Source organism: Meleagris gallopavo, chromosome 1 (genome assembly GCF_905368555.1).
Source record: "Meleagris gallopavo chromosome 1, MGAL_WU_HG_1.1, whole genome shotgun sequence".
Lineage (NCBI taxonomy): Eukaryota > Metazoa > Chordata > Aves > Galliformes > Phasianidae > Meleagris > Meleagris gallopavo.
In genome coordinates this window covers 140289696-140309878 of record NC_139404.1, presented here as the reverse complement: position 1 = coordinate 140309878, position 20183 = coordinate 140289696, and the positions used below count along the sequence as shown (strand labels likewise).

General features: G+C 40.3%; 2 protein-coding genes across 3 annotated transcripts; one reads left to right on the top strand and one right to left on the bottom strand.

Annotated features, from left to right (window-relative positions):
* Nucleotides 1–10: 10 nt before the first annotated feature.
* On the top strand, nt 11–5482 carry TEX30 (testis expressed 30). The gene is made up of 5 exons (XM_010728616.4): nt 11–146; nt 903–1133; nt 2693–2744; nt 4245–4453; nt 5148–5482. Exons 1-5 carry the CDS (start codon nt 129–131, stop codon nt 5319–5321), a joined length of 684 nt encoding a protein of 227 aa, XP_010726918.1. The 5' UTR covers nt 11–128; the 3' UTR covers nt 5322–5482.
* Nucleotides 5483–6987: 1505 nt separating this feature from the next.
* On the bottom strand, nt 6988–16949 carry POGLUT2 (protein O-glucosyltransferase 2). Of its 2 annotated transcripts, XM_085215543.1 has the most exons (10): nt 16488–16944; nt 14556–14761; nt 13901–14106; nt 13074–13151; nt 11330–11502; nt 9418–9655; nt 8607–8816; nt 8064–8153; nt 7420–7524; nt 6988–7206 (listed from the first exon to the last, which is right to left on the bottom strand). In XM_085215543.1, the coding sequence occupies exons 1-10, from the start codon at nt 16664–16666 to the stop codon at nt 7189–7191; spliced, it is 1503 nt and encodes a 500-aa protein (XP_085071669.1). In that variant the 5' UTR covers nt 16667–16944; the 3' UTR covers nt 6988–7188. The 2 variants fall into 2 exon arrangements, with proteins under 2 accessions (XP_085071669.1, XP_085071670.1); XM_085215544.1 differs by lacking the exon at nt 8607–8816 and having other exon boundaries at nt 16488–16949.
* Between the last annotated feature and the right edge of the window lie 3234 nt (nt 16950–20183).

The following is a 20183-nucleotide window of genomic DNA, read 5'->3' as shown; positions in this document are numbered from 1 at the left end:
TGCGCTCTTCCTGCTTCAGGCTTTCGGCCGTTGGCGCATGCTCGTGCTGCGCTGTGCCGTTGTACTGCTGTTTGCGGCTCGTTTTTCTGCTGTAGTTTGGATCCCCTCCTTCCCCCCGACGGAGAGGAATGAGCGGGCAGGCAGAGGTATGGCCGGCCCTCCTCCCTCTCCTCTCCAGCGCCTAAGGCCCGGAGTTGTGGCTTTTGCCTTGACCCTTAGAAATTAGTGGAAAAAATTGAAAGGAGCAGTGTCAGGCTCGCGTGTGCAGGAGCTTTGAGAGCAATGTCCCAGCAGAAGCGCTGGGCGTTCCGACCTTTGTCACTGCCTGTTTATACAAATGTGACCACTGGCATCCTTGCAATTCGTGCGGCCTGCCCTCCGCGTGGCATATCCTGTGTATGCGTTCAAGTGATGAGGAAGCCACGTGGGTCACAGCGCTGTGAAGCAGCAGGTGGTCACCCTCAGTTGTGGTCCCTCTGTTGCTCTTTGCCGAGGAGCAGTGGGCAGTGGTGTTAGTAGGGCATGCTGTGGTGCAGAACAGGCTTTTCATCCCAGCCCCAGTTTGCTTTCCTTTATTTTTGAGAGTTTTAGTATATGGTGGCATGCATGCTCTCCAGTCCCCTTTTTATCAGCTGGCCTTTCATATCACAGAATCGGAGAATGGTCTGGGTTGAAAAGAACCACAATGATCATCTAGTTTCAACCCCCCTGCTGTGTGCAGGGTTGCCAACCACCAGACCAGGCTGCCCAGAGCCTCATCCAGCCTGACCTTGCATGCCTCCAGGGATGGGGCATCCACAACCTCCTTGGGCAGCCTGTTTCAGTGCATCATCACAATGCGCAGACTGGAAAAATAGGTTTTACTTCTTATTGACCTTTTTTTTTTTCTGTTTCATTTGTAGGTTAAAGTGAAAATACCTTTTGGAAACAAACAACTTGATGCTATCTTTAATATTCCAGAGAAGAAATTAAGATATGGAGTGATTCTTACCCATGGAGCTGGAGGAGATATGAATTTCCCTCAGTTAGTTTCTTTGGCAGCCTACCTTGCATCACAGGGAATTCTGTGCCTGCGGTTTACTTGTAAAGGCCTTAACGTTGCTTATAGGACTAAAGCTTACAAAACAGTTGTGGTAAGAAGTGACCAAATTCTGCCAAAGATCCATGGATGTAAAGAGTTTACATATATATTTAAGTATATAAATATATTTACATTCTTTCTGATTCTGAGTTTCATAAGTTACCTGCAGAGATTAGTCAAGCAACAATGGGAAGATAAGAAGAGAGAGCTGATACAGTTAGCTAAATGAGCAGTGCCCATGTGCAAAAAGAGCAGGGACAATTCTCATATGAGCTCAAGGAGAGAAAGATGAGCTTGAGAAAAGTATTTCAAGAGAGTGAGGATGTTCTGTGGGGAAATCTGTAGGTGGGAAAAATGAAAAAATTTGATTAGGGTGGAAATGGGAGGTAGATATTACCTCAGCCAAAGGTTTGGTTGAAGAGGAGAGTAAGTGAAAATATATGGCTTTAGGAGAGGTTTTTCAGAGGAAGGAAGCTGAGCTGGGTATTGTGGATCTTTGAAGGTTTGGGAATGAGAGAAGAATACTTCAGGGAGACATGCAGGAGGATGGATGTGTAGGGAACAGATGCAGGAGAATTTGAGGCAAGAGGTTGGGTGTAGTTGAGCGTAGCATGTGAAATCCCTAAAATCTAAGTAGTCTTTGATTTCCAAATCAATTTAAATTGTTATATGGCCATGTTCATCTATTTCTGCTGCTACTACATTATTTAAAATGTTTTTCTATACCTAGATTTTGTTAAAATGAGCAGTGTTTTGCTGTAGTTACATCAGCCTAGAGTCTCTTGTTCTGGAGCGTGGAGGAGGGAGTGGAAATGCTCCCCTGATTACCTAGCAACTTTTGCGAGGGCATAAGAAGGTAGCTTGGGCACTTTGTATCTGGCATCTGACACTTCCATTGTAGAACTAAGTTCAGTTAAGGAATTAATTTGCATGATGTCATTGTAATTATATTACATAGTTGTATGTTACCTGGAAGTTGGACTTTGCTAGCTTTAATGTGGGTCTGTTTTCTAGTGTGTGTGTGTGTGTGTGTGTGTGTGTGTGGAAACACAGTGGTGTTGTTGAGCTTAATGCTGATGTGTAAAGCTAATTTAAGGACTTCTATTAAGATAACATCCAATTAGTTATCACTTGAAAACAGAAAAAATTGTTATTGAATTTTTCCTGTTCTGTCTGACTGTATCTTAATTTTTTTTTGTTTGTTGGAAATATGTTACCTTAAGCTTCAGGGTTGGATATTTGTATTACCTCTTTTTGTTGCATTTTGATGGACTAAGAGTATGTAGGTAGGTAAACTGATACACTTAATACTTGAATCGCTTAATATTTTGGTAATTTGATGATGGGTCTGAAATTTTGCTGAGAGCTGTTTGAAGTCTTGCTGAGAACTAGTGTGAAATTGCTTGTTATATTTTTACTGCAAAATATAATGAGGTGATTTTATGGGAAAAAAAAAAAAGTAAATTCTAATAACTGTTCCTTGCTTAGTCTTCAGTGTTCAAAGTGCTTCCCATTTTCTATTTTAGTGTCTGCAAACAAACAAAAATGCTCAACCTCTAAGCTGTCTTAATTTTTACTGTACTGTTTCTTTCTTGTCACCTTTTTTTTTAGGAATACTTGAAGCTTTCTGATGATTATAAGCTTTCAGGTGTCTTCCTTGCAGGTAGGGTTTTTGTTATCCGTAATTTTCTTGTATACTGACTGTAATGAAAATGATCTGTAATTCCTCCATTCTTGGAGTCTGTCCTGCTTTGGTAAGAAATAAAAGAACAGAAGTGGGTGACAGTTTTCAGGAGGCACTAAGAGCTCTGTGTCTAATACAGGCACAAGCTGAAAAAACTCCCTGGTCAGTATTGCTTAGGCAGAGCAGTTCAGCTAGGAGCATCTTCTTCACAGAGAATTGAATGCTCTGTAATCTTTGTAAATTGACTACAAGTCCACTGATTGCAGTGGGAACTTAGATGCCAAGCTCATTTAGAGATCTGGATTTGTGTGTCTCACAAGCTCTTCAATTGATGGATGAGCCCAGTGGCTGTACAACTTAGCTGTCTCATGGTTGGCTTGAACACTGCTTCTTGGATCACAGGTGGGAATATCTAGCCTTATCCTTTCACAGAATTTTTTTTTAAGTGTGATCATCTGGATCTATTCACTGTCCTCATGATACTGGAGATCTCTTAGAAGGATAAGGAAAAGTTCAGAAGACTATGTTTTGCAGATAGTTTGGGAGAAAACTTGCTTATCACTTGTAACTTGCAAGGCTGTTCTCTGATAGAACTCTGAGTTCTCTGGTGATCCCCATGGAATTTCGTAATTAAAATTCTTGAAGAATCCTGGTAAACTGCTATTTTCCCAAAGCAGATTTTGATGTATAATTCTAGCGGCAGATAGAATATCAACTACATTGTGTGAAAAAGGGAAGTAGATGGGGGTAACTAGGAATAACTTGATACTGGAAACTTAGAATGTTGTCCGACTAAGCGAAACCAAATCTGCCGTGATGCAAGTTAATCCCACTGGAATCAGCCGCTTCTGACACTCAATTATAGAGCATTGTCAGCTCGTATGCTGCTTCTTTGAGGAGATATTTTGATATCCACTCAGTGTTATTAACTGACCTCATGTTTACACGTTCATTCTTTTTTTTTTTTCTTTTTTTTTTTTTTTTTTTCCCTTTTTGCATTTAAGTTGAAATTTGTCGTGTACATAAACAGTTGTTGGACGAGTTTTGGTAGTAAGGAGCATAAAACTTTGTTTTGTTCTATACTATTTAAGGCCGTTTGAAAAAAAATCAATGGAAGGTAATTGCATTGTTGTTTGAAATTCCAGGGGTCTGTAGTGTAGGACCTGTCTTTCTCTCCCTCTCTGCTACCAATAGGAAGGGTTGTTCTTCTCAGTATTACAAAGGATCCCTGTCCATTTATCTTCTTTTTCTTTCTTTCTTAAATGAAATCATACTACAACCAGACAATTGTCTTTAGCAGAAATATGTTAAATTTATAATTTGTACTTTTCATAAAGTAGATAAATATGCCTAGCATTTTGTACTACCAGTTCACTAAAATACATTCATTTTGATTGGTATTATAAGTTGTTAACACTAAGAATGCAGATGAGGTGATAGTGAATATACTTTTTTCCTTTATTTTAACTTGGGAGAAAGGCCGTTCCATGGGCTCACGAGCTGCTGCCTCTGTGATACATCAGCTCAGCCAGGATGGTAATAATGATGACTTCATTCAGGGTCTGATCTGCTTATCGTACCCTTTGCATCGACCAAAACTGCAGTCCAAGCTCCGGGATGAAGATTTATTATTTATCAGGTGCCCGGTGCTGTTTGTCTCAGGATCAGCAGATGAGATGTGTGAAAAAGTGAGTATCCTTGTAAATCTCTCTGTGACAGCATAGTGTGGAGGAACAGGAATGATGTTTGTAGTGATATCCACAGCTGTAACTTTGATTAGCAATCTTCTCTAAATATACATCTCTGGTGGAACATTTAGGTAGAAAACTTCATCGGATTTAGAGAAACCTGAGCTGATTTCTTTTACACTTCAGCATGTCTGGATCGTGCTTGATCATCTGCTTTAGGAAACTTATCTTTTTGTAAATAAATAATTCTGATTTTAATGTTTTGTCCTTTTTTAATATGATAGATTTTACAAATTAAGCAGCACGTGGAAGGGGCAAGTCATTTGCTGTTCTATTTCCACCATTTCAAGTCACAACAACTGAGTGCTGCTATTGTACTAATCAACCTTTGTCAAATTTTCATGACATTCTTCTAGCAAAGCAGTTCTACCTGCAGGTCAGCCATTTATGATAGTATTATTTTTCTCGAGAACAGGTGTGCAGCGATCAGAATGCAGTGTTTTTCTGTCTTGATTTCTTGCAAGGTATTTCTTGAATACTTCAGCTTGAATTTGGGACAGTGTGTAATGTACATGCAAAACCATTTTGTTTTTAAAAGCTGCCTACTGTGTTTTGCATAGGCGAAGTGAGGGATGTGTGCATTCTATAATTAATAGCTAATTTTCTAAATTTCTCATTCTTATTTACCTTGTAGCAATTGTTAGAAAGCGTGGCAAGCAAAATGAAAGCCCCTAAAAAAATCCATTGGATTGATAAGGCAAACCATGGGATGGCAGTTAAAGGCCGAACAGAAGATGATGTCATGGAAGAAATAAATGTACAAGTTTTTTCTTGGCTTAGAGAGAATATTGAACTGAAGCACAAATGACTTGCAGTGGTTGCTTTCACGAAATGCAACACATCAGCTGGAAATGTGTTTTTGAAAGCAAGTGTTTTCCAAGGACTAAAATGTAAATATTTTTTTATGAATGTAAAAAATATACAAGACAATAAAGAACATTATAAAGGAAAGATGGAAAATCTATCAAATCAGTCTGGACAGTACTGTTTTTAGTAACTCCATTTGAAAAGTATGTAATATTTAATGTTCTGCATTAACAAGTAAATACTGTTGGTGTCTTTTATGTATTCAAATATTATTTTGATACCAAATCTTTTGATGCATTTATCAGCTGAATTAATACCTGTGAGCTGAAATGGCTGGGTTGGTCCTGAGAAAAGCGTCTTGATGCTGTCTTCTGAGGTGGTTGTCTCATCCCCATTACCAAGAGTTCCCCAAAACGTCCTCTGGTTATGCAGCATTCTTATGGCTTTCAGCTTGCTGCTGCAGTGAGTGACTGGTTGTGAACTGGCAGTTCTAACCTGGAGGTTCTTACAGGTAGATGAAAGTTAAGCATGTGAGTCAGATATAATAAGTCTTCCATCACAAGATGCCTCAAGAATGCTGATATCCTAACAGTAACATGCAGTAAGCATGGTACATATCCGAATGTTTACAGCCAATTTCTAAAGGAACATAAAATGGCCTTACAGGTTTGAAGGTGGTAGTGTTACAGAGAAAATAAATCCTCACTTTTGACAGGGGAGTTATGTTCAAACTTGAGAACTGGATGAATTTAAACTCGACTTTATATCCATTAGAACAGGATTTGGAGTTGAGGTTGGTATGTTCATAAAATGAAAGTTGAGCTCCTTGATATCAGTGAAAAAACAGCTCCCTCGGCCTTTTTTCGTAGAAGGGGTGCTCCAGCCCTCTGATCATCTTTGTGGTCCTCCTCAGCACTTGCTCAGACAGCTCCTTGTCCTTTTGTTGGGGGCCCCAGAGCTGAATCTAAGCATCTGTCTCCCATTCACCCCCTTCTACATCCTCTTCCAAGTGACCCAGGAGAGCATGTTATGGAGACTGTCATTAGCCCCTAAAGTTTTCTCCTTTCAGCTCTACCACGGTCCCTCTCTGCCCTTGCTCCATGTAGGATCCCTCCCATGGGATACCATACTTCCCAAACTGATCCTGAGTGGGTTTCCCTCAGGCTGCAGCTCTCCAGGCACTGTTCCAACACGGCTCCATAGCATGAGGCCCACCCTGCAGAAGTGGTCTGCTTCAGCATGAGTCCCCACAGATGGCAGCTCCCACTGCACTCCTGCCCCACTGCAGGCCCTCTCCATGGGCTGCAGCTCCAGTCTGAGGCTGCTCCTGTGGAGACTCTGGTTTATTTTTGCTAGTCAGTGCTCCATGTTACTTAATTTTCATATCTAATATGCCTATAGTGTTCTAAAGGGCTGTATTTTTCCTTCAGATTAAAAAATACATTACAAACCCCACAATCATTGTCTTTGGGAATATTGCCTCTCTCAGAAGGAACACAATGATGGTCTGAGAAAGACCTCTTTGGATACATACACTGGGGAATAGATTTGCAGGTTTCATCTGGATGTTTCTGCAGAACATACTTGTAACTAGTTTCAGTATACTGAATATTCTGTCTCAGTAATTGAGAGTATCTACTTGAAAAGTATCTCAGAAGTGTAACAAATGGCTGTTATAAACATGGTTTTTATTTAAAAAAAATATAAAAATTATAGTGTTTTTTGAACAAGGCTCCATCAGTATTGCATGATAAAAAGGAAATAGGTAGTGGCTGGTTTTCTTCCATATGTAGATCATGACAGAGTAAATTTCGTAAGAAGTTATTTTGAATGTAGGTAAATACTCAAAAAAAAAAAAAATCTTTCTGTCAGAGTTCATCTTTGGTCTGTAATCAAAAAAGAATAAACATTTTTCAGTTAATTGGAAACTCAAATTTCAATTGTCTAGTTCCTGAAAATACTGTAATAAATGTTTCTAACACATTAACAGCCTGGAAACTGATAGATACTATGTGGTATTGAGCAATGATTGTTCCAGTCTGGTTGAATCTGAACTAAATACATTCAACACTGTACATTTAACACTTTATGTATTGTACCTTTTTTCTGTGGCAAGTGCATGGAAAAAGATCATCCTCAGGCTGCTGCACTTTCTCCATGCCGTCTCTGATTTTTGGCTCGCTCACTTGCAAACTGGAGTATTCCTAAGTTTTAGAAAGGAAAGTGACATCAATTCATAAACTTACTACATTATATACTCAATTGTAAATAATGCAACAACTCAGCTGAATAATTTCATAAAAATTCTAGAGCTACACAGTCTGTTACTCCATCCACACTGTGACACAGAAAGAGTAAGCAGATACTTAACTGTTGACAGGAACCCCTTCGGGTGCCTCACTGCAGTTTCAGTATCTTGGTGCTAATGCACAGATATTTTCAGCTGTGGTTCATGGAGTGTGCGTCTGATGTGGAATTCTTTGATCATTGTGAGCAACATATTATTGCAGATTACATCAAGATTTATAGGATCTGATTGCTTCTCTCACACCACACCGAAGCTTAAGGAGCTTCATACGAAACAACTGCAAACAATGTTTATACACCAACTGAAGTTCTTAATTGTTGCTGCGTGCTCTATGGCTTCAAGTACTGCGTTGGCCAATTTCCAGCACCTGTGTTGTGTGAATTCTCTTTCTGGGATTTCTATTTTTGTAGTGGTAGCAGTTAAAAATATACTTACCTGGAAAAGTTTGAAATAGTAGCAAAAGATGTGATCTCCCATGAGATTGTTTCTTGCAAATTCTTGTCCAGATTTTGCAATCTTTTTTGCCTGTCAAAGATAACAAAGGTGTTTTTTTTTTTTTTTTTTTTAAAAACAATTCTGTAAAAATAGTTCTTTCAGGGTGCTTGTATTGATTCCAGAGTCATGTATAGTGTTGGCAGTTTAGGATAACTTATCATTGTTATTTATCTAATGTTTAAAAGTCGCTACTCTGAATTGTCCATGAAATGATAAATGTAAATCTCTTGCTGATGAATGGAAAGGATCAGAAATTTATGCATTCTTAACTTCATAAGTAAGGGAGTCTCCAAAATACAATATAGTTTCCAAACTAAGTGCAGTATTATGTACCTTTAAAAAGTACTTTTGTGCAGTTGATGACGCTTATTCTGATGTCCTTTCAGAAGGAAACAGTAGGGTTTTTAAAAAAAAATAAATGCACTTTTACTTCCTTCATTTTGTCAAGAAACGTTGCTGAGTACTTCTAAATGTGTATTTTACCTCTTCATCATGCTCTTTCGCCCACTGTAGTTTTTCTAGTAGATCGCTCAGGTCACTTTTAAATGGAATGTAGTGTTTCCATGGCTGGAGCTCATTATAAAAATGCTCATAGTAGATGGAGTCTTGCTTTAGCACTACACTGTTTCCTGCTAGTAGATAAGGCAATCTATATGCTGCCACTGTGCCATCAATATTAATTTGGTATTTATACTGGAAAAAAAATGACCATATATTATTAACAGACAAGACACAACTAGCTTGGTTAGAGTGTATTAATCTGAGGGCGCTGGTATTACTGACTTGCCAATATTGAGAAATGTAGGATTGGCTAGGCAAGCACCAGTTTTTAAGTAGCTTTTGTTATTTAGTTTGGAATTCATCACAGTGCAGGGTACACAGAGATGCCCTCTTCATCAGTTAAGTTCTCCGGAATTCTTAGACGCTCATCCTCGGATGTGAGGGTAGATGTGCCACTTCATCCACTGATTTTCCCACTATGTTAGTTATGTTAGTAGTCCTGATCGCTGAATCAGGAAAAAGAAATAAAAAGGAACTTGGAGTTATTAGATTACAAAAGGTTCTACAGAACCTTCAGATGTAAATCAAATATCATTATTCTCAGTCTTAAGAGCTACACAGCAGTTAATCCCAGTGGAGGGATGCCTATTCATGCTTGTCATTGGTGTTGTGCTGAAAAACTAAAATCATTTTATTATAACTTATATTTACAAAGTTATTTCAGAAACACTGAGAACCTAATTCTACAAAAATGATTAGTTAAGGCTTTTTTTTAAGGCTTTTTAAGGCTTACCTTAAAAAAATCAAAAAATGAAATGTGCTTGACAATGGGGCCATAAAGGTTCTCATCATGTTTAAAAAAAAAGAAGTTTGTGAAAGCAGCGTCTATAATCTCTGGATATTTTCTACTGAGCTTTACAAGTTCAAGCCTCTCTTTGCGGCTGTCACGTCCTCTCCAAAATGCTGTGGTATTCTTGTCTTCCCATGACGGGCCAGTGTTTGCTTGAACTGACATCATATCCAGACTAACTCTGAAGGAGAAAGAAATGATTTAATGGTGATGCCTCTGGAATTATTTTGAGATATTTATATGTGATTTTAATTTATTTAAGTGCAGTTACTTGAAATAACTTAGGAGTACTAGTAGGTAAATACCAAAGATGAAAGTAAGTCCTATGTACACCCATATGTGTATTGCATCAGTAATTCTTACAGTGATAAAAAAGGTAAGGAATGTAAAGTTCATAGAATCATCATAGAATGGCCTGGGTTGAAAAGGACCACAATGATCGTCGAGTTTCAACCCCCCTGCTATGTCCAGGGTCACCAACGACCAGACCAGGCTGCCCAGAGCTACATCCAGCCTGGTCTTGAATGCCTCCAAGGATGGGGCATCCACAACCTCCTTGGGCAACCTGTTCCAATGTATCACCACCCTCTGAGTGAAAAACTTTCTCCTAATATCTAATCTAAACCTGCCCTGTCTCAGTTTAAAACTATTCCCCCTTGTCCTATCACTATCTACCCATGCGTACAGTCATTCCCCCTCCTGTTTTCATGCTCCCTTCAAGTACTGAAAGGCCACAATGAGGTCTCCCTGGAGCCTTCTACTCTCCAAGCTAAACAAGCCCAGTTCCCTCAACCTTTCCTCACAGGAGAGGTGCTCCAGCCCTCTGATCATCTTAGTGGCCCTCCTCTGGGCTTGTTCCAAGAGCTTGGCATCTTTCTTTTGCTGGGGGCCCCAGGCCTGGATACAGTAGTCCAGATGGAGTCTCACAAGAGCTGATTAGAGGGGCACAGTCACCTCCCTCTCCCTGCTGGCCACCAAGTTCACAGCTTTGTCCCAAGATGGCATCCAAGACAACACCAATAACAACACTGTGTGTGGAAAGAGGACTCATCAGTTGCCATGGAAAAGAGTAGCTAGAAGTGGATATGATTGCCAGACAGATGGGCAATCTGTCAGGGCAGGGTAATGCAGTAACTAATAGTGGTGATGAGGCAGCCATGATTAGTCCAAAGCAAAGTTTGTATGTAACTAGCTAAATAGAATATAATTAAATTACTTAAAAACCCTGCTGAATTAAAGCACAAAAATTATGGGAGTGGGGAGTAAGCAAATGTTAGAAACCCAAACTTAATGCAGTGATAACAAAGCTAAAAATGACTAATGAAGATATCTTAGAAGCTGACTTTGTAGTGTTCCAAGACAACAGGATTGTTATGATGGCCAGTTACCATCAGTAATCAGAGCAGGAGATGGCAGATCGCTGATTGAGAATTCTGGCTACAAAGAACTATAAAAGACAGTGTTCTAGAAAAATCAGGGAGAAAGAGTCCTGGCCACTGGTCAGCATGTTCAGTTTCACTGAAGTGAAACAAAGGAAGCAAACAAAGTATCTACCCTTAAAAATACACTCCAAGTGCTGTTTGCAATGACTTGAACACATCTAGACAAATGGTTATTTTTGAAATAAAAGTGTAATAATAACATTTTTTTAATAAAAGAGTATGGTTTCATCCATGTCATTTATATGTTATATAATGCACAAGTTGATTAATGCTAAGATACTGACCACATAGCTACTGCCTAACTACAGTGTGCCAATGTCTCAATGAATAAATAAAACAGCTAGTTTACTGAAAAGATCTTTTTGGAAGATCATTCACTATGAGCTCTGCGAACAACTTAAAAGATTTCTTACCGTCCCATAGTCTCCAAAACTGAATCCGTTAAGTCATATGTTGGCATGACAATGTCTTTTGATTCACTGGACCCACACCATGAGAATATAGGGTGCAGGTTCTGTGGGGGTTTCTTTTTCTCCAGAGGCCAATCCCCCAAGTTAACAAAAAATTCTACATCTGGCATTTTCACCTAGACGAAAGTAAAGGAGGTACAAATTCTCAAAATATACATACACCTGTAAAAATAGAATTAAAACCTACTGCTGACTCCCCACCACATATAAATATCTCAAGGCATTTCTCCTCAAAAAACACCCTTGTTCTTCAACACACAATGGCTGGTTACAGTCCAACATTTCAAAATTTTTCTTTGACTAGAATAAGTTTCATTAATTTTCTTATTAAATTTACAGAGAAATTAATCATGTATTGAATATAAAAACCCTCCAAATGATTGACAATATGACTTAGCAGAGACATCCAGAAATTCTAAAGCCAAAGACCCAAAACAATACTTCTTGTCTTCAGTACACACCCTGACAAAAAAGGTTTTGCACGCCTTCATTTCAAGCAGGGTTGGCTATACTTTCTAATCTTCAGCGCTTAACTTCATTAGTACAGTGCCATCTAATGGTTATAAAGGGCATAGAAAAGCAATGTGTTATATTTCATCTACATCATAGAATCATTGAATCTTTCGTCAACTGACACCCCCAAATCCTTCTCCTCAGTGCTGCCCTCAAACCATTCTCCTCCCAACTTGTATCTGCGCTTGGATTTGCTCCGACTCAAGTGCACAACCTTGCACTTGGCCTTGTTGAACTTCATGAGGTTGGTATGGGCCCATCTTCTAAACCTGTTCATGTCCCCCTTGATAGCATCCCTTCCCTCTAGAGTGTCAACTGCACCACTCAGCTTGGTGTCATCTGCAAAATTGCTGAGGATGCACTCAATCCCACTGTCCATGTTGCCTACAAAGATGTTCAGTAGCACCGGTCCCAGCACTGAGGAATGTTCAGGGACAGAACCATTCAACAGGCTAAATTTGCTTCTTTAGCACAATAGATTTACTGCCTTTCAGTGGTACTGTCTAATAGAATACTAATTCTGAGCATTTAGAAAAAATTACATTTCTTTCACTTAATTAGTCTGCTAATGTCTGTATTTGTCATAAAAGAAAATTATACAACTTGAAAGAAACGTACTTGATTTTTGGATGATAAACCCAGTTGTTCCATACCAACTGCCTTATCGTTCAAGATGCTTTTAAAAATGTGTTTATTACTTCTGAATATATTTGTAATGATTAATTTTAGGTGAACAACTCCATACTTCAGTAGCTCCTGTCTCTTTCTTTCCTTTTAAAGACAAGTGCTTTGTCTTTTTACAGTCAAAAATAATAGATACTGCTCAACTCTGATATCTTGATATTGCTGTTGTTACCCACATTTCTGTTTGCTGAAACTTCAGCTCTGCTATAGTCTGTTAGCATGTACACAAATCTTTTTTTTTTTTTTTTTTTTTTCCAGATTATTTCCTAGAAAAGAGTCTGTGCAGTGCTTTTTGCTCGAGTTTCCCCACATGCCACTGATGGGACTTTAGTGCTTCCCAACTTAAAGGAAAATTAATCTGGTCTTTCCATTATCAAGAAAATAAGAGCTTTTTAAGAGAAACATCAACAAATTATATTGAAGTGTACTTGTTAAGCAAAAGTCTAAAAATTAGAACATACAGAATAAAGGACTATATCGATATACTCACTTTTCTTGTCAAAGAAAGAAGTATAGCATCCATGAAAATTCTGAAGCCAACATGTTCCCCATACGTCTTTATATAAACCTAAAAATAATCCAAATATTTTACTGGTCTGGTACTTTAAACATCAGAGAATGGCTGACGCAATTTGTAGCTTTTTTAATAACTTAGTAACTAGTCAGACTGTTTGGTTTATAGATTTATTAATCAGCTGGGACACTTTACAAATCTCTCTCTAATTCATGATGGGAAAGGAGTGGGGTGGAAGATATGTTTTGCTTGTTTTTGTAGACATTTTAGATCTGTCTCATGGAAACAGAAACTGGTTGTTGGTTTCTATTGTATTTTATTGTTCTCACATCCATAACAAACTACTGAAGTAAGTACAGTTTTATTACAGAGAACTGTAGCTCTGATCTCAGTTGAGCTAGGTGGTATTTCTTCACCTCTGAGTTATACACAATGTAGTTCACTGATGGATGATCATGACACTCCATGGTAATATTACAGAGAACAGGAAACAGAACTACTATTTAAGAGACTTAGTTCTATTCCCAGTACTCATACTGATTGCTCAAAAAGTAATTTGCCTTCACTGTGCTTCAATTGCTTTAGTTGTAACATGGACAAAAAGCATTTTACAAAGCAGAACAGATATTAATAGCTTATATACAAACTGCAAAGAATTCAGTTCCAAGGACAGAGAAGCCAGCAAAAGAAATTTCTTAAAGAATAGATAACAAGAGGCCTTTCAACTGGAAACAGCCAAGAATCCTAATTTTATCACTTGCCACCAAATTCCCACAAGTACTTCAGATCAACCCATACTGTACCTCATTGTCTTTGATGGTGTAATGACACAAGCTCTGTCTTTGTCCAAACCTCTGTGGGATTTCTATTGCAATCTTATCTGGATCAACAACAGGAAAATTTGCTAGGTCTCTCTGAATCTGTGGAAAGACCTGAGGACAGTTCATTTCTTCCAGCCATACATTGCTCTCCTCTTGAGGGCAGTCACAGTTTTCATGGTAAACTGGCCCTGTTAGGAACACATTTAACATTTTTTTTTTTGTTCAGTAAGTCACAGTATAAAGCTACTGAGATCAGAAAAGAGAGTCAGGCACTGGGTGCTAGTACTTTAGGGCCAAATCTTCAGCAACTCTAAGTAGCTGGGCTGTTGGCTTTTTTCTTTTTTTTTTTTTTTACTACAATGGAGTGATGCCTATCTACATCAGCTTCTATGTAAACCCTCCACATATACTTGCTTGGAATTAGATTCACAGCATTTGTTCCTTTTTATTATAATGAATAGTACACATAGGACACTTACAAATAGTCCATAATTCAAATGGGATTTGATAGTCCTCAACATTTCCAGAGAAGTGCTGAGGCCCTGCAGAATTCTATGCTAATCCTTGAAAACACTCCAGGAGACAGTTCCTAAGAAAAAGCCACAATATGAAATCTATGCAGTGTGCTGCTTCTTACCTTTTAAAATATATGGAGACTTCGCAACATGTTTATCTTTGATTTTGACTTCTATCCTCAGGCTTTTGTAGCTTGCATACATCCTATATCTCACAATGAAGGAACCATCTTTCCTGTCCAAAACTTGCACACCAACTCGAGTGAACTGTTCATCAGGAGCAGTGATTTTCACCTGGAATGCATTTTCACCTGGTGATGAAGTGAACCTACCAAGAGAATAAGCAAGAACTTAAATAAGAAGCAAACACACAACAGTTTTCTTACTTTTCTCCATTATTTTTAAAGTCGACGGGTTTCTAATGACTTCACTGAGCACTACTAAGTCTTTATCAGCACATCCTAATGTTCGCAAAGCAGGCATGATTTTCCTGAAGATAATTTTTGTCAGGTTACCTCAAATGAGTCATGCTCTTAGAAACACTAGATATCAAAACATTTCAACTCAGGTATTCATGAACATATCTTGAAAACTACTTGCTGCTCTACATACTGAACAGTGTTGGAAATACGGTCTTTGCTTTGAATACTTGGGAACAGAGTACCTTTAAAAATCCAGTGGAGAGTGGAGCTCTTGGTTAGTAATAGCTCAAATGTAAAATAAGAAAGTAGAAAGCACAGAAATAAATGGATCTTGGTGGATATAATAATATATATATATATATATATATATATATCAGAACAAGTTTCATTTTACCAGCTTAGCAGTACTGGTTTGGTTTGTTTTTTTCATACTTGGAAGCAAAATAATTCCAGTTTATTCCTTTTCCAGATATTACTTAGAGAAGTAAAGAATGAATTAAACTTCTAATAAAGTTTGCAATCCTTCATCTTTATGGAAGGTTGTGAGGGGAAAAAAGGGATATCACAAGTGCTGGTGTTTTGGTAGGGAAAAAAATACTGTAGCAGGACCACATCATTCAATTATGTACTTGTCCAGACCTACAAGAGAGCTGCCAATTCAATTGGAAATATTTGCTGTCCAAGATAAGTTGAATTGGCAGCTGCCAGGCTTGTGAGGTCAGGACTTATCTCCTGTAGGAAGATGCAGAAGAGGTATGGAGAACCTTGTCATATCCCAATACTGGGCTGAGATGTGGCTGAGGCATCTCTCTAGACCTAGGAATTGAGAAGTCTTGGAGCAATCACTATGGAATCAGAGTAATGTGGAGTCCATTCCTGTAAGGGTACCTGGATAAAGCCACGCAGCCCTGCTTAGGAAGGAAATGAGAAGGTACACTGATGAAATGGAAAGCCACATGTTTCTTCTGAACACTGAAGTTTACCTACTTAATTACTACAAATCACAGAATTGTTCAAGTTAGAGAGTCTTAAAGGCCATCTAGTCCAACTCCCCTATAATGCACAGGGACACCTACAGCTGGATCAGGTTGCTCAGAGTCCCGCCCAGCCTGATCTTGAATGTCTACGAGGACGGAGCATCCACCACCATGAAGTCACCTAATGGTCTGCATACATTAGCATACACTCTAAATGACTCTAGTGATCTGGAGCCATCCTGTGTGAGAAAAACACTTATATTTATAACAGTGGAAATAGGCAGGACACTCACATAGCTAAACTGTAAATTAAACACCCCAGTTACTGCTATGTATTTGATAAAGCTGATAAAATCATAAATTGTTGCCTGGACCAATGATACACTGTTTAGCATTTTAGGTTTTTTCATCTCATCCCCTTGCTAGTATACAAGCAAACACATCAGAAGCTGCTCGGGGAAGGTCACACGCCTGGTGTGGGGAGGTAAACGCCGGAGTAGGGCAAACAGAAAAACCCAGTTTTTCCCTCCTCGTAATTCATTTCATCATCTTGACCGGCAGCGGGAAGGCGGACGACTCCCCCGAGGTAACAAAGTAACTTTTCGACCGATTTCTCGCGCTTTTCCTCCCTGCGGGGAACAGCTGCCGCACTTACCTCCGCCCCTCGGTGTCCACGGCCTGCAGGTAGAAGTAGCGTGCGGGTAGCACCGCCTCGGCGCGCAACCCGGGCCCCCATACGGCGCTGCGCTCGGCGCTCAGCCGGCCCCCGCCGCCCCCGGCAGCGCCCAGCGCGAGGACCCCCAGCGCCACGCACCACCGCCAAATGCTACACATTTACAGGACTACCCCCGACCGAGCCGCACCGCCGAGGAGCCGGGGGAGCGCAGCGAGGCGGGGAAGTAACTGGGAAGGCCGGGACCCTCGTCCTTCCCTCACCGCCGCAGCGGGGCGTTCCGCATGGGGGCGGGGAGGGAGCGGGACGCGCGGCGCCTGGTCTCCGTGAGGGTGGCTGCGAGAGCGGCCGGCGGGCTCTGCTCACCGCAGCATCCCGCAGTGAGCGAAGGAGAGAGGGAGGGGGGCGGACTCCCGCCTCCTCCGGCGGCCACCCGAGCCGCGGGCGGGCAGCACTTCCCGGAGCGGCGCTGCTGGGAGATGTAGTCCTGCGGGGCGGCGGCGGACCGAGCCGGGATGGCCCGGAGTTCCCGCAGACCCGCAGCGCCCCCGCAGCGACCCCGTAGGGTCGTCTCAGCGGAACGAGCCGTCTTGGTCTCCGCTTTTTGTGTTAGGTTCTCGGCATTACACATCGAAGTCTCCCAGAGTTTGTGCTGGCTATCTAACTGTGGTGTTAGAAGTGAAAGAGTTCAGCGTTCTATAACCGGGTGCGGCTAAGGGCCATATGGTTATGGAGTCACAGAATCACACAGGATTGTAGGAATTGGAAGCCACTCTGGAGATCATCGAGTCTGACTGATCAATGAAGACTGAGCTACAGAAGAAAAAGTCAAAATTTCTCCAAATGGATGAGCTGGTGGATCGGACAAGACATGCATTGGTGGGATGGTGGTACAAAGCTGTAAGCACTGCTAAGGCACCAGGTGTGCAGACTGTGTATGTCCACTGTGTATAAGGACAGCTGGGCCAGAGAAAGTCATAGAATCACAGAACGGCACGACTTGGAAGGGACTTCAAGGATCATGAATCTCCAACCCTCCCAGGGCACCAACAGGCAGGGCCACCAACCTCCACATTTAGTACCAGACCCTACCCCATACTTCATAACACGGTAATGAGCCACAGGTGGGACTGGAACAAATGAGACCTTGGGGGATCCCGTGTTTGGGTTTCATAGGAATTGTGGGTGTGGCATGTACTGCTTACCTGACTGCTGACTGTGTCCTCGATGATCTGGATCCACAAGTTTATCAGTATGAACAGCTAAACAGAGAGGGCTTGTCACATTCTCCGTGTCTGAACAGTATCAAGACTAGCTAGTCCATTTTTGCCCCTGGAGTGTTCAAGGCCTGCCTGGCTGGGATTATGGTCATCCTGATCCAGTGGGTGGCAACCCTGCCCACAACAGGGGAATGGAACTGCACTGTTCCAACCCAAGTCATTCTATGATCCTATGATTCTTTAGAATATTTCTTAACAAATATTGAGTAAGGAAAACCTGGATGGAAGACACCATGGAAAAGGTTAACAGGGTATTTAACCTATCAGAGGCTTGAGGCTATTAGGGCTTGAAATGAGGCTTGAGATGTTTAAAAAGAATCCCCTGTTTCTTGAAAGTGCTTATAGCTAGTGCCAGACTGAAAGCAGAGCAGCTCCATTTGCACAGAAGAGCAAGTACAGAAAGAGAGCATGAGACACTGTCATTCTATATATACATATATAACTGCTTATGTATACATATATACCAAAATGTTTTTTTTCTTTTGTCATCTAACCATGGTAATATTCTCAAAATGAAAGCTTTGTGGAAGAGCTTCAGTCACAACAGATACTTACAATTTCTCTTCATAGTTTTCCTTGTCTTAAGGCAAGCAATACAGAATGTTGAACCTCATTATCAGTCTTGAATTTTGAAGAAATTTTACATTTTGAAATACTGCAAATATGTTTGCATATATATATATATAAAAAAACCACACACACATAATAAATCAATTGCTTTGAGGAAATCACAGGCCATGATTTTAATAATTTTTAATGAGCAACTTCATCAAAAGATGCCTTAGAAAAATTGTCAAGCTTTAAAAATATAATTTTTACTTCCTGCTGTTCCTGTTGGCATGACTTTTCAGGATTGCATTCTATCAGCAGTTAAAGACTTCCAACCCCTAATCTAAAAATTGACACAGGTTGCATTTTATGTCTGCAGTGATTTAGCTCCTCTCTCTTACCTACCTTTACCTTCTTGATGTATTTTGCAGACAGAAATCACATTCCTCCTCAGCTTATGCTTTGCCGTGTGAAAGAAGCTAACAGCCTTATATTTATTTTAAAATAAATTTCGTAACTGTAGAAATCAAAGAATGTACTGCCTCTTCTTATAAGGAGGTATTGGCTCGTTAAGGAAAGCACAGCAGCAGTGTAGTAAAGGTGACACACTTTACCTTTCCCCTTCCCCCCCCCCCCTTCTGTCCCTTCTGTCTTTCTCTCCTCCCATTTTTCTTCCTCCATACAAATACAGCTCAGGGAGTCTGTGTACAGATCTGGCACTATTTGTCAGCACCCAAACAAGCTGTAAAATAAATCACACAAGCTAATTTTAGTTCTGGCTGGCAAAGCCAACACTGCTGCTATCCTAATGCCTGTAATTTGGCTCAAAGAAAAATGTTTTGGAGGCAGAATTGTTTAACTCCTTCAAAAGCAGTTGGCCGACGGGCTCAACAGGCTTCCAGCTGGCAAGGACACAAGGGATTCTGTTCTCCAGTCGAGGTACATCGCTTCTGGATGGAGCCACATAAAATCCTGAATTTGATATGGGTTTTGTTACAAACTTGGATCTGCCAGCAAACATTATAAGACTTCTGACACTTTGCTCTAATTAATCACTGAAAACTACCATTTAACTCTGATGCTGGAGATTTGATTCTTAGTTCAGTTATTCACAGCAGTGCTCACAGATGCTACTGCATGCGTTAGGGCTCTGTAGTCTGGGGGCACTATGCTGTAGTAGAACTGAATCTTGTCTCAGCAAAATGCTGTAACTTATGATCTTTCTGATTTTTTTTTTTTATTATTATTATTCTAGTACATAGTTAGCCATGTAAGTGATCATTTAATGGAACAAATATGATTATTTTAATATAGATAATTTTTAAATAGTTGTGGCAGTCTCCCAAGTGTCTCTTCCCTCCCCCTGAATTCACATCTTCAGAGTCACTGTATGTTGAAAATACAGTAACTGCCAAGAAGACCAGAGGTATCCTGGATTTTACAAAAAAGAGTGTGGCCAGCAAGTTAAGGGAGGTGATTATCCTCCTCTACCCTACCCTGGTGAGTCCACATCCAGAGTGCTGTGTCCAGTTCCAGGCTCCTCAGTGAAAGAAAAATAGAGAACTTCTGGAGAGAGTCCAGCGGAGGGCCACAAAGATGGTTAGGGGCCTTAAGTATCTCCCTTATGAGGAAAGGCTGAGAGACCTGCGACTGCTCAGCCTGTAGAAGACTGAGAGTTGATCTTATCACTGTTGATAAATATCTGAAGTGCAGCAGTCAAGTGGACAGGACTAGACTCTTTTCAGTGGTGTGCAGCAATAGAACAAGGGGCGATAGGCACAAACTGAAATATAGGAATTTCCATAAGAATACAGGGACAAACTTTACTGTGAGGATGACAGAGCACTGG

Excerpts from the sequence above, each read along its gene's own strand:
- TEX30 (XM_010728616.4), top strand. Across the intron at positions 2,745-4,244 it reads TTCAGGTGTCTTCCTTGCAG|GCCGTTCCATGGGCTCACGA; the intron begins GTAGGGTTTTTG and ends CTTGGGAGAAAG. Across the intron at positions 4,454-5,147 it reads CAGATGAGATGTGTGAAAAA|CAATTGTTAGAAAGCGTGGC; the intron begins GTGAGTATCCTT and ends TTTACCTTGTAG.
- POGLUT2 (XM_085215543.1), bottom strand. The coding sequence starts at position 16,666 with ATGTGTAGCATTTGGCGGTGGTGCGTGGCGCTGGGGGTCCTCGCGCTG. Across the intron at positions 13,152-13,900 it reads ACACCATCAAAGACAATGAG|GTTTATATAAAGACGTATGG; the intron begins GTACAGTATGGG and ends GATTATTTTTAG. Across the intron at positions 7,525-8,063 it reads ACTATTTCAAACTTTTCCAG|GAATACTCCAGTTTGCAAGT; the intron begins GTAAGTATATTT and ends TCTAAAACTTAG.